Source organism: Poecilia reticulata, linkage group LG11 (assembly GCF_000633615.1).
Source record: "Poecilia reticulata strain Guanapo linkage group LG11, Guppy_female_1.0+MT, whole genome shotgun sequence".
In the NCBI taxonomy this organism is placed as follows: Eukaryota; Metazoa; Chordata; class Actinopteri; order Cyprinodontiformes; family Poeciliidae; genus Poecilia; species Poecilia reticulata.
In genome coordinates this window covers 8,334,414-8,347,969 of record NC_024341.1, presented here as the reverse complement: position 1 = coordinate 8,347,969, position 13,556 = coordinate 8,334,414, and the positions used below count along the sequence as shown (strand labels likewise).

At 37.3% G+C, this 13,556-nt stretch overlaps 1 protein-coding gene across 1 annotated transcript in view; it reads right to left on the bottom strand.

Annotated features, from left to right (window-relative positions):
• Window positions 1-13,556, bottom strand: part of csmd2 (CUB and Sushi multiple domains 2) — a 245,362-nt gene that overhangs the window by 194,446 nt on the left and 37,360 nt on the right. The window contains exon 3 of the mRNA XM_017307349.1: window positions 2,742-2,854. Coding sequence (XP_017162838.1) covers window positions 2,742-2,854 — 113 coding nt within the window. The remainder of the gene's footprint in view (window positions 1-2,741; window positions 2,855-13,556) is intronic.

The window sequence follows — 13,556 nt, the reverse complement described above, 5'->3', positions numbered from 1 at the left end:
TATATAATTTTTTTTTCCTGTCATTTTACTGTTAACACCAAGTTTTTGTCAGACAGGGGATGAGACACAAATTCTTTGTAAAGAGCAATGTCTTTGCTTTCAAATGTGTGAGGTTTGCCAACAGTGGTGGTGTCAGTACTAGCAGAGCAGTGAACAGGAGCCATTTTTGTGTTTGTGTTAGATGCCCAAATAATTGCTTGGGCTTGGAGTCTGTGTTTAGTTTCTGTGGCATTGCTTGACGAGGCGTTCGGCTGAGTTGTTCCTCAGTGTGTTGGTATCCTTCATGGTTGGATTGGTGCTTTTTAACAATGACATCTGTACTGCACACATCTTATGCAGCTCCCCGGAGGGGGGACTATATTTATACCAAAGAGTAAAGACATGAAACAAAGGATTCAGAATTAGCTTCATTAAGTGTTTTTTTTTAATGCTCATCAGCTGAGAGCTGTAATTTTAAGATAAACTGCAACATGGTTATTATTTTTGGACACTTCATAACAAGGCAAAGCAGTTTGTTGAAGTGCCAAAGTGTCTTTGCTTTCCAATGTCTGAAAACAGTCCTTCAACCTATAATTTACTGGAACCTTTAAAAGTTTTTTTTAGAACATTTGCAGGAACATACTAAAAGTCAATATGTAAGCTACTGCAAAATAAAAATTCAGACAGCAGAGCAGAATTTGATGCAATGAGTAGTGTTATTATGCCAACATGCTAGTGACAGGTTTAAGAATATAAGATACCGCGGGCGATCCCCACAACCCAAAAAAATGAAAAAAACGTTCAGACCTACACAGGCATCTATTTATGATAACATAACCACAGGCAATATTCATGCATCAAATTTGACAGTGAACTGATATCACATTTCCAATCTTGTAAAATGAGTGGACCAAGCAAATCACTACATCACACATGCACATGCACTTACACTTTTCACTTTGGACGAATGCACCAGAGTTCAAACTCCAGGTCAGTTGTTTCTTTATTCACCTAAAGCTGCAGGTGAATAAAGTAATTCTCCAAAACCTAATAATGTACACATACATGCTTGGAATGAACACGCTATGCAGCTTTGCTACTTTCATAAATGGGAGATTATGTGCATAAATGAGATTATGTGCAAATCCTGTGTGCAAACAGGCTTGTGGTTGTCCATCATACTTTAGTGCTATGAAATGACCTGCAAAAGTAAACATCAATCATCTCAACAATGGACTCAAACTGAGTTTAAAGTGAACAACTTAACCCACACTGAGCATAAGGCCTAAAGCTGCAAGTTTGCAGTACATGCAACCCCCGGGTAAATGTATCATGCTCACATCATGGAGGCTATACAAACATCTTTGTGTCACTAACTTGCTCATTGTTGACCATTCTGCACTGTTGCTGACTGAAAACTAAATTCAATCAAAGCATAGCAGCAGGTATTGATAGTGGCTTCCAGTCAAACAGCCTTTGCACTGATCAGCTAAAAGCAACATGATATCATCCTGGGGTTTCTCAGCTTCCAGCCAATATTAATTAACCACAATTTACAAAGACCTTATTGTGTTCTTTTGTGGCAAGACATAAATGAAATGTTCCTTTTAGCTTTATGTCTTTGCCAAATGTTTCAGATAGAACATGTAACATCAGTGGATAAATTGTGTCCTGTGCACAGTTAAAGGGAGACGGTTCTTATTTGCATATCACTTCTATTTTTCACAATCCAATTAACATTCACTGTAAGTTGGAGGGCAGCACCACATGTCAGCACAGCAGAGCACTTATCTTTTCTCCTATGGCATAGGTCGTTCTAGTAGGGCTTGCCAGTGTCATGTGAGGAAGGAGACAGGTAATTATGACTTTGTACAAATTCCTCCTGTTGCTGAATGAACTGAAATTATCACAGGAGCAAAGAGCTCTATTATTTCACAAAAAGCATTGTATGGACAAATTGTTGACTACGTGTATAATCAAAACTAAATAGCTTAAAATATATATACACAAAACCGTTGAGGTTAGCTCTCAGAAATCTAGAAGTTTAGTTTAAAAAGACAACCACAATCTCCCTGTTGCTTTTGAAAGGAGTAAATTGTCCTTTTGCCATCTTGACTTTGACTATTTTTAGACAGAGATTATGGTCTGTGACCTCGTCAGTCATTGCTAATGAGAATTTATAAGTACAATATATCCATAACACTTCTTACTACCTCCACAATGGGTCAGAAATTTGGAACAAATAACACCAGCCTTCCCAAAATTAAGTGTTTAATCATCATGATAAAGATGCTCAACCAGGCCTAGCAGAATGTTAGATTTCTGAGACACATTTTATATAACCTAAAATATCTATAGTCCATAAGGACCTAAAATATCTATAGTCCATAAGGATTTTTTTTTTTTTTTTTAAGTAGCCGCACAAGTTAACCAACGCATTTCTGGCAGATGCAGCATGTCAGTACAGGTCAACTAAATACCTGGAGTATAAGATAAGCAAGTAGAGGTATACAGTAAATTATTTCTATTTCCTAATGCTTGTATCTCCTATGATAAAACAACACTTGACTTTGTAAAGAAATTTCAAACACTGAGTTAACAATTAGAATTCTGTAAATAAAAGTAATAGCAATCATTGACAACTTGCACAGTTTTTTTCAAGATCCTATCAGTTCAATTATTTTGCTAAAAATGTATTCTGCAACAGCGATAAAAAAAATTAAGAAAACTTCAGCATTCATGAAACATCTAACCAGTCTTACCTTCATAAACTGCTTTAAATCCCTGCCCGCTGACAGCATAATCAGATAGCAGCCACAAGGTGAGTCTGGAGCCTGTACTCACAATAGGTGAAGGCAGCTGGAACCCAGTTAACCTATGGGGGACAAAAATAAAAATAATAAGAAAAAAATTCAGTCTTGTGATCCAAACCATAATACAATCGATTGAAAAAGTATTTAAAAAAAGTCTCAAGTAAGCTTGCTTTGTATTTTTCACCTAAATGCAAACTTACCAATGCAACTGTAAAGACAACTTGGTGAGCTTTGAAATCATCCATACACTGTTAAAAAATCCTAAATAACAACTTGACATATTTAGCATTTCTTTAGCAAATGGTGCAACTGTAGTTACTGCAGACATAAACCTGCAGTGGAGTCAGTGTGGGAAGAAACACAGTGACAGAAACCAAAAAAATTAAAACTGAGTAAATAGTCATTTTTACCAATGTGTCATATTTAGATGGAGTTTTTCCAATGATCAAAAATTTTTGAGGTGTTTAAAGACTTTTTTAATTCTCAATGAAACAAGAAAGATCTAATTAAGCAGAAAACCGACTGATTTGATTGTGTCAATTTTCTAGTTCTATAACAAATTTCAGCTCCAATCAAACAAGTAATTGGTACTTTGGTAAACATTACTTTCTTATAATTTTAGGGTTTTTTAAAGTTTGGTAGTAGAGCAAAAAAGGACATGTAAATTTCTTGTTTGATTAATTGAATAAGTTTCAAATGTAATAAAAACTGACCATCCTGCCCTATTAAAAATGGAACAAAACAGTTTCAGCACTAATTGGCAGCTAATAAAAACTGTGATCATCACACCTCTGAAATCCAATAACACATCAAAGATCCAAAAACACCTACATTTAGGGATGGAAAAAGTGCTATTTTTATATTTGTAATTCACATTGAGAATATGCAGCTGAAATTGTCTATTAACTTTTGTGCTAGCTTTGATTTGCAAGTCCCAAATGTTCTAAAGAAACATCAAATGAGCATTCTGTTCCAAGTACAGGCCAACGCAGCAAATAAAACCATACCACAAGTCAGTAAATATTATTATGCAAACTAGAACTTTGATGTTGAAACCAAGTCACTCAGATGTATATCATACACAAGACACTTCAGAATCAGACCACCAGATCAAAGCTAGTGACAATGTATATATTATTGTAGTCAAATTGAATACACTGGATGTAAAAAAAATAAAATAATAATAATAATAATAATAAAAAGTGTGACATTTTCTTGCCTCCTTCACTGCATGTGTTTTAATCAATTTCATGACCTAGTGAATGGTACTAAGCTGAATGAAGGTTTTATTACCATAACATTTTCTGGTTATGGTAATAAAATGTAAGATGTCACTATCTTACATTTTCCTTATTACTTTTTTCATATTTAAGGGTAAATTGTTTGATTAAAAAGAGGAAAAAAAACTTATATATCCTCTATATCCCAACATGGTCAGATAATTGCTCAAATATTCTGGAAGTCAGTCATGCCATGAGTCACTTATTTTCTAGCATTCACAAAGGAAGCTACAGTATATGAAACATCAACAGTGAAGCGCGAGGCTGAGTAATTGTATTTTTAGGGCTTTGCTGGGATTTTTGATTCACTGTCGTATTAACCGTCTTGTAATATTGCACATGTGTTTTATACATAGTGTATCAGAGCTGCAGCATCATGCACTGGGCACTTCCAACATGTTTAGCTTGTGGCAGCCAAACTGCATAAGCTACAGTTCCAAATGTGTAGAAGGCAATGCCAGATTGTTGGGGGGGGGTTTTCCCCCCACATTGGCATTGCATCGTTCTACTCTACTGAAGAGAAGACATATATAAAATACAGTGATACTGGTTTAAATAAGCACCACCAAACAATCTAATTAAGATAACACCATGGCCTAACAAACTGGTGTGGTCATGTTTCATTCAGTCTGAAATCATTCACTTAACACAGTTTATTGAACTCCCAATGTCAACTTTTTAGACTTGTTCCACTCTATTTTCCACGAGAAACACTTAGAAACTACTGCAAAATTTTATATATTTTTGCTGAAGTCGAATGTCTCAAAAGCAAAATAAATATTAACCCTAATCCTCATCAAGAATTCCTTGTGAAAAAGTGATTTTATTTTACTTTATTTTGCATGATGGTTACATAAAATGTTTCAAATCAAGGAAAAGGACAAACCTCAAAGACATATTTTGTTGTGAAACGGTAGTAAAAGAATTTGGATACCTAAAGGTGTTGTCACTGGTGTTGTCAGAGGTAATGTGTGATGGTATTAGGTTTGTCACTCTACAGTCTCCAGACACCATCCATTATAGAATCAGTGAGTTTCTTTTATGTACTAAAAGTTTGCACACATTTTAGATATGCTTAAATACATGCATGTTAATGTGCATTTCCTGATGTGTTTCAGTTTTGTTCACCTCCCCTAAATTAAGCTGGACTTAGTCATATCGAAAGAAAAAAAATACTGATAATGTAGCTCTTTCTCAGAGAACTTTCTTCCAAAAAATGATATCTTAGCCGTTATTGTATGAGTCCATGAGCTCTTACTCTTAATCCATAGCCAGTGATTCGACAGCTGGGGAACTAACTCGTATCCATCAAATTTTGTTGTCTCGGCAGCTCTTTCTTGGATTTGTATCCCCTATTTCCAAAACTCTGCTCCCACTCAAACTGAAACAACCTGTATGGCTCATATTTACTGTTCCTACAATTTTCACAAAAATATTCGGACCCCTTTAACTTCGCTATCCTACAATCAAAACTTGAAAATACATTTTATATGATGGATCTAACACAGTCAACTGAGAGTAGAATGAACAGGATTCATTCATTCAAAAAAAAAAAAAGGAAAAACAAATCCCAAAAATATGGTGTGCATTTGTATTCAGTGGCCCTGAGTGAACAGTTCCTAGAAACAACTTGGTTTGACCCTGCCACATCTTTCAAAGGATATTTGACTGCACCAATCTGGGAACATCAAATTGAAGTCTTGCCACAGATCTCCAATTGCACTTAGGCTCAGACTTTGACAGAACCATTCACACCCATAAATGTGTTGATCTAAACTGTTCCACTGTAACTGTGGCAGAATGTTTAGTGCTTTTCTCCTTCTGAAAGCTGAACCTCCACCTCAGTCTAAAACATTCTGCTGCATATAACCAATTTTCTTTCAGGATTGCCCTGCATTAAGATCCATTTTCCCCATCAACTCTGAACAGCTTCCCTACTTGTTTCTGCCAGTCTACCATGAAGGTCAGATTTGCAGAGAGAACAGCTAATAGTTGTCCTGCCAAGATTCTGGCACCTGAGCTGTAGCTTCTCTGCATCTCCTGCAGAGAAAAAATGTAATTCTTTGTTGCTTCTGTGATAAAATTGCTTTGCTTGTAAAGTAATTTAAGGGGATGGGCATAAGCTGGCATGCCTGCACTTCAATTTTCTGATAATTTACTGAAAAGGGCTCACATTGTTCAGTGCTAGATTATTATTTTACTTATTTATTTTATAATAATAATCTAACACCGCCTATGGATGATAAACTATTATCCAATTGTGGATAATACAAGTTATCCGCAATTGTATTTGGTCTTCATGATGCAGTTTCTACATTCAATTTTCTAAATAAAAAAAAACACACACAGCCGATTTTGTTTTAAAGTACACCTGTATTTCTACAGATTAAATTACACCAAAGTGGAAAGTAATTTCTAATAAAGGCAAGTTCCTAAAACAATTTATTAAGATGGGTTTTTATTTAGGAATAAAAAAGGAGGTTGAATACAGATGCAAAACTTTTAAATTTTTAAGAAACAAAATTGGCATCCATTAATTTTTCATCCACTTCCCATCACCCTAGTGCTATAAAACACCAATAGGATTCACTAGAGCTGTTCTAAATGTTGCATGTCAAAATACGTTATTTCAGAGCAGTACATTTTAACTTAAAAGTTCATGTATTTTATCTGTCTACATGAATGCTTACTTTGAGAACTTGTATAATAAATATTCTAAAAAATTAGGTTGGGAGTGCGCATTAAGTTTTCAACTCAAATTAAAGCAGTTTAAGATCTTTTCAGTGACTGTATTAGTTATATCTACATCAGTCTAATAAAATCTGATATCTTTCATTATATTGTTGCTAATTATGCAACCAGTCCATTATTCAAAATCTTATTACATACCATTATCATAGCCACTTGATATAATTCATAACCAGTAAAACAGTATGTCATAAAAGCTTTTATATTCTTTAAAAGTGGCCCAATAAAATAAAGTGTGTCAGTTTAATTGTGATTTTCAAAAGGAAGACTTAAAAGAGCCACAAAAGTATCATCGCAAATTTTTTAAAAAGGTACTAGGATTAATCAGCATATCTTACATCATGAGGCAAAGTAATTATATAATTTTGGCAAAGAGCCTCTTTGTGTTAGAGGAACAACATTCTGCTGCAGCATTGCCATTTTTAGCAATCAAAACAATTTACCACCCACAGAGCGGCAGAGATCTGTCACACACCCAGACATACACAGGCAAATTGAAACGCAGGTGTCCTCCGCTCATTTGTTGCCCATCGCCACAAACTGATCTGCCTGTGCATGTGGATCGCCATGAAGAATCAAAATACTTGTGTACATATTCTGACAGAGGACAGTGTTGCTGGCTAAACTCAGCTAATCGTTTTAAAGTCACTTTTATTTTATTTTTTTTCCCCGTTTGCAATATGTGCCCTCTCTCTTTCTCATTACATGTTTCCATTTGATATAATTTATTACATCTCACTTTTTTATTTCTAAATATTAAAATGAGTTTAGGTGTCACAATGCAGGGGGGGAAAAAAATCCCCCAAAACACCGCCTATGAATGATAAACTAAAAAGAAGAGACGCAAATACACGCCTGTGGCAAACCAAGAAAGATTGCCACGTGTTAAACGACAGGACACATGTTCATGCAAATAGCCCTTTTACTTGACCACAAATTGAGTTGGAAGGCAGCCATCTTGGTCCAGCAGCAGCAGCAACACTGCAGGAAAGTGGGGGATTAGATAGAGGGTGTAATGCAGAGCCCGAGGAGAAGGGGCGGTCAACAAACTGGGAGGGATTCTCGCAGTGTCCAAATCGCGATCGTCAGGCATGAGCCAGATACGGCCCTGAATCACATGCCAAGCACAGATAAAATTGGAGACACACAGACGCCGGTTTAATGTGTGAAGGCTGGAAAGATGACATTTTGCTATGCAATACGGGCAACGGCAATCTGTGAATTTGTGAAAATGAAGAGGGAAAAAAAAAAAGCTGCCACGGGAGTCTGCTGCTGTTGTCGAGGGAAAGCTGTGAAAAAATGTTGATATTGCAACAGACATGGTAAAGAATAGATTTCCTTCACAGGTGTCTCAAGTGTGCGCCAGATTGATGAAGAGAAGGGGAAAAAAGAGGCATAGAGAGATTTAAAAAGAACTCTTTTTTCTATTATAAAAACAAAAGGAACAATTATGTTCTCCAGAGAGAAGGATAAGCGTATGTGTTTATACGTTCAAACACAAAGGAATGTATGCACTATATGTATAGGTCTTAGCATTAAGGCATTCCTGCTGTGTGTGGAGAGAGCAGAGGTCCATTAAGAAGAGTTTTCACCTGACTGGCTTCAGAGTCATCTCAATGAAGAACCTCTGCTTCCAATTAGTCCAGCCTTACCCCATGGGGACAGGAGGAGGGGATGAACGGACGGGGAAGATGGAGTCAGGCAGTAAATGTGTAGCCATGAGAGAGGAGAGAAAAGGGTGGAGGTGGTGCCAACACCATCGGGGGAATACAGCGTCTCCAGAGTTGTCCAGGGATTTTTGTCTCTCTCAGTGAAAAATACTGTCCTCAACAGGCCTGTCAGTTCATTTTTGACCATGTTTCGGTAGAAATGGAAGCGTGCAATACTTGGCATTATTGATTAAACAGTCTTCCAGGAGATATTCAAAGTAGACTGTAACTCATGATTAGGTGGCTTCTGAAGGCATTTCCTCATATTGGATTTAATTAGGGCTATTAGGTTCTAAAAACTTGAGTTTGTGTTGGTTTATTACATGAAATCCCAATAAAACAAAATTTTTTCCAACTTGACAAAATGTTAAAAATTTCAAGGTGCATGAATACAAGCCGGTGTTTTTGGAAACGTACAAACCTCCCAGAAGAGAGTGACTAAGGTTTATTTACTCTGGAAAACCTCCCATACTTGCTTTTAGGGACTCGCTCAGCCACACAAATGCAGTTTTACTTATTTAAACGTTTGTGTATGTTTTGTGCTCTCCGCTTGAAAATATATGCATGCTTACAACAGCATAGACTAAATCAGGCCATTCATCCTTTAATCTTATTCACTCAATGTGTGGGTGTATGAGTGTGTGTAGAGTGTATTCTCAGGGTGGAAGGTAAGCACAATGCTGATGCAGCTGATTTTTTTTCCCCCTAAAGGAGGGAAGAGGGAGGATAAAAAAAAATAGATACAGCAGCAAGATTTTGATGGCTGAGTCGAGGAGAGACATTAGCCAATAAATGATGGGTGGTTAGAGAGAAGGGAGGAAAGTGCATGGAGAAGAACGAGGGTATACTTTTTTATTTGTGAGCCTGCGTGTGTGTGTGTGTGTGGAGCTTATGTGTGGCATATCCTTCCCTTCCAGGACCCTGTGCACCTTGTCAGTGGTCAAGGCCAGAGGCTGATGTTCAGCTGTTCTCTGGAGCTCTAACTCTCCTCTGACTGCCCGTCACACAAACAGCAATGTTCTGAGCTAACCTCATCCTGCCTAGAACGGTGCCTCTGCAACACACACACACATAAAGCCCAACAAATTCTTGGTCTCCGCCATTTCGTGCATGCTTCGAGATAAATTGCTGTTGTATCCACATTTTAAAACTGTTGCTGTCAAAATATATGACTACGACTCATCACTTTCTGCATCTAAGTAAAAAACACAATGTGTATCCACGTAGAAGTTAACATGGTGCTTCAGTCCTCCCCACACACACACAATTAGATAACTCCAGGTAGCAAGAAGAGTTTCACACACAATTTCAAGTATATATATTTTTTACCCCCATCAGCCCTCTCTTCTTTTCCTGGCCTAAACGTAAAGCTCCACGTCATTTTGCCCGGGGCAGGATCTGGCCTTGATAGAGTTGCCTTCAGTGCTTTCAGTTTCATTTAAAACTCCTGGTGTTTAAAGCACTAATTATGCTGCTTAATGACTTTGCAGAGGCAATAAAAAAACTGTTAATGGCAATGACAGTGGTCGATGTAGACTTTTTGGCACCTGTTGATTTTAAGCATGTAATTTTAAATGGCTTAAGAAATCAATATAAACGAGCTAGCTCTTTAAAAGAAGTGTAAAATCCAAACCCCATCAACACTACAAGGGGTATATTTTTAAACTGGGGATTTTTTTTCTTTCTGTTTTTAAAAATTCAGGTGTTTATTTATCCTGTGCCAGACAGAGGAGATAATGTCGACTTCAACAGAACCAAAAGAAGACAATCCTAAAAAAGCCTGGTTTACACATTCTTGAACAAAAAATTATATAAAAATTGCATGAAAATTAAAATGACTTTTTACTTATCTCATTTCATAATTTTTCTGTCATGCATTTTCCTTTCATTACAAAATGCAGCAAAGCATCACACGATGGACCTTTTGCCGGGTTTTACTGCAGTGCTCTTTCACTTCAGCCCATCCCCAAAACCGCATTTCCGCTGAGCTTTGTGCTCCTTTCATATACTTTCCCTGAAAAGTAAGAGACTGCTGAATAACTGAGTGCAAAGATCATCTTTTGCATGCAACATTCGGTATGCTCTGCCCACTCCTAATGGCTTCAACCCAATTTGAAGATCTTTAGATCTTTTAAAAGGTGTGTTTTTTCCATAATCCACTCTGATCTTCCCAGTTGTCTCTAACAAGCTTTTTTTCCTTAGATCTTGTCCTGGAAGAGTATGAAAACTTCACAGCTATGTCATGATCCACCTAAATGGAATTTTAAAATCTTTGATGGTTTTTTTTTATATATATATATATATATATTTTTTTTTTTTGAAGATCACAGAGATGCATCACTTCTTCTGACTTTTAGAGAACCACTTTTTCAAAGACTAGTTCAGGTAACTTAACAGATTTTTTTTTTTTTTTTTTGCTGGGCTCACAAGGTGTTTCCAGTATGTCAGCAGACAAGTTTTCAGATGAGCAGACTGCATCACTTGGGCATTTTCCTTATTCCCCACATCACTTTCTTTCAGCCTGATCCTTCTTAAAGTTTCCCCAACGTCCTGCATATACCAGCATGCAACTTGGGCCAGTGATAACTAGCATTGAAGACCCAGCACCACAACTCTTGGTAAGAAAGTGGCCCACAAACTGTCTGCAAACCAGCTACACTACCATAACTCTTGCTTTACACTCGTTATTTCGGCCTCGCCCCTTGCTTTAAGGTGCTTCATCTGACCTTCATTCCAAGATACATTTGACTACACAAGAACATTGTTTTGAAACACCACAAAAAAAAAAAAAAAAAAAAACAGGGTGATGTCTTAAACTGGACTTGGGGATGTATACTGGGATTTTCAGCTACTCATCAACTGGCACCATTCTGGCTTGAACTGCACTGTCTAATTCATACTTGATTCATTTGACTTAATCCAAGAACCTCACTCCCTTCTTGATAAATACAATTATCTTGCAATAACTGTTCTGGTTGATGACTGACAGTATCTAAAGAGATAAAGCTCCTTGAACAATGCCATGATTCCTAATCTGATCGCACTCACATATTTCCATCTCAGCTTAGGGTTGATGACCAGGTTTCAAAACTGAGACCTGTACATTTTGATTCAACACTGGAAATTATCTTGAAAGCACATATTCAATGTAACCTGTCTGTATACATGTATATTTTTCAGTGCCATCAGTGTCACCTTTCTGAAAAGTTCTCGGTTTGGTAAAGGTGGATCTCGATAGAAGCCACAACAGTTTGAAAAACAAAACAGCTTTCCCCCCCATTTCTCAGCCCATCTATATTTAATACACCACCGACATATTTTGACTCGGATAGCCCTTTTCCTTTGGTCTGTCTTGTGAAGAAAGTCAAGCCGCAATGAGTGGAGCCACATTCCTACATGACATCACAAGATATCAGCACCGCATGGACAATCTGTGAAGAGAAGAGAGCTTCTCAGATCTCTCAGACGCTAAACATAGACGGTGAGTGAGTTCAAGCTGAAAGTCAAACCACAGCGAAGTCATTAAGAAACCAGCGGCTCTCTAGAAGGAGGGTGTGGGGAGACACGGAGGAAGATAGGCTGAGAGAGAGAGAAAAAAAAAAGCCAGAGTGGAAGGCTAGCGTTCGAAGAAGATATGAGAAGAGAAGAAAACACATATTAGCACAGACTGGATGTGATTTCAAACAGATGAGGCACACTCGACAAAATCGGAGCAACTAAATAACAGCGTGTTTCAATGCTTGAAGTGAAAAATAAACTGCATGCGAGAACGGAAAAATAATGGAATCCGAGCTGCTGAGCACAAAAACAAAACCAATGCACTGATGAAAACTGGAGAGCAATTTATAGTGTCTAAACAATCATGGGATGCCTTGGGTTTTTGGTCTTTAAGAAGACAAGAGCAGCAGCTAAGGACCAATTAGTAATCATTTGCTTTGTGGAATGACAAAAGTAATCACTATCCACATTAAAAGATGAGTGTAAATAAGTGGAAGGTTTATGGGATATTGTACCAATGGTTTACTGGAGATAGTCGGGCCGTCATCTTAGAGCGAATCTGTCTCTTAAATCTAATTCCACCCAGGATTTGCAGTAAGTGGAGCATAATGGCTTCCACACATTCTCATAGATGTAGTTCTTCTGCTGTGCCCAACAGTCAGCAAGTTAGCATGACTGGTTTATCTGTGAACCATCTAAGATCCATTAACAGCATATTAGATTGTGCCGATGTTATCTGCATCTCCCCAGCACTATGCATATCTCTGAAGCAACTCAGTATGCCTAGTACATGTGCAGAGCATGCATAGTGCGACTATCCATAAGTTTAGAATGAATGTCTGATTAAAAAAAATACATAAGTGCTCATATTAAATTTTTAAGGCATATTTTCAAACGTAAACCACACAGGACAAAAACGGAAAAAACTACCAGGTCTAAAAATAATGCTAATAGTATAGTGCAGTGCACCCTAAACTTTACTGCATGCAAAATTACATTAAAATGTTATTTACAAATTATGAGAAAAGGTTTCATAAATTAAAATCTGAAACGTGTGGTCTGCTTTTGTAGTAATTAGCCTGGAATCAAAACTGTCTGGAATAATTGTTAACAGTAATTACAGTTGCATATTTTTTGCTTATTCATCTTCTGAAATTAGCTCACACTCAGTCAAACTGAATCCAGAGGGAGTTTGTACCACAATGCACCTCTTATGCACCACAAATTTGGAACAAACTTCCAGAAAACTGTAAAACAGCTGAAACACAGAGTGCCTTTAAATCTCGACTTAAAACCCACCTGTTTAGAGTTGGTTATGGTTAAATTAGGGTTAGAGTGCAGGGTTTAATGTCTTCGATGTTTTTATCTTTATTTTTTTATCTTCTTTTTTTTTTCCCCTGGAGAGGTGCGGGTACCGTCTCCCTCTCTTAGAAGTGTAAAGGGGTGCGGGTGCAATACCCCCCGGAAGGGCGCGGGTGCCATTCCCCCTTCTTAAAAATGTGAAAGGGTGCATGTGTCGTCCCCCCCCC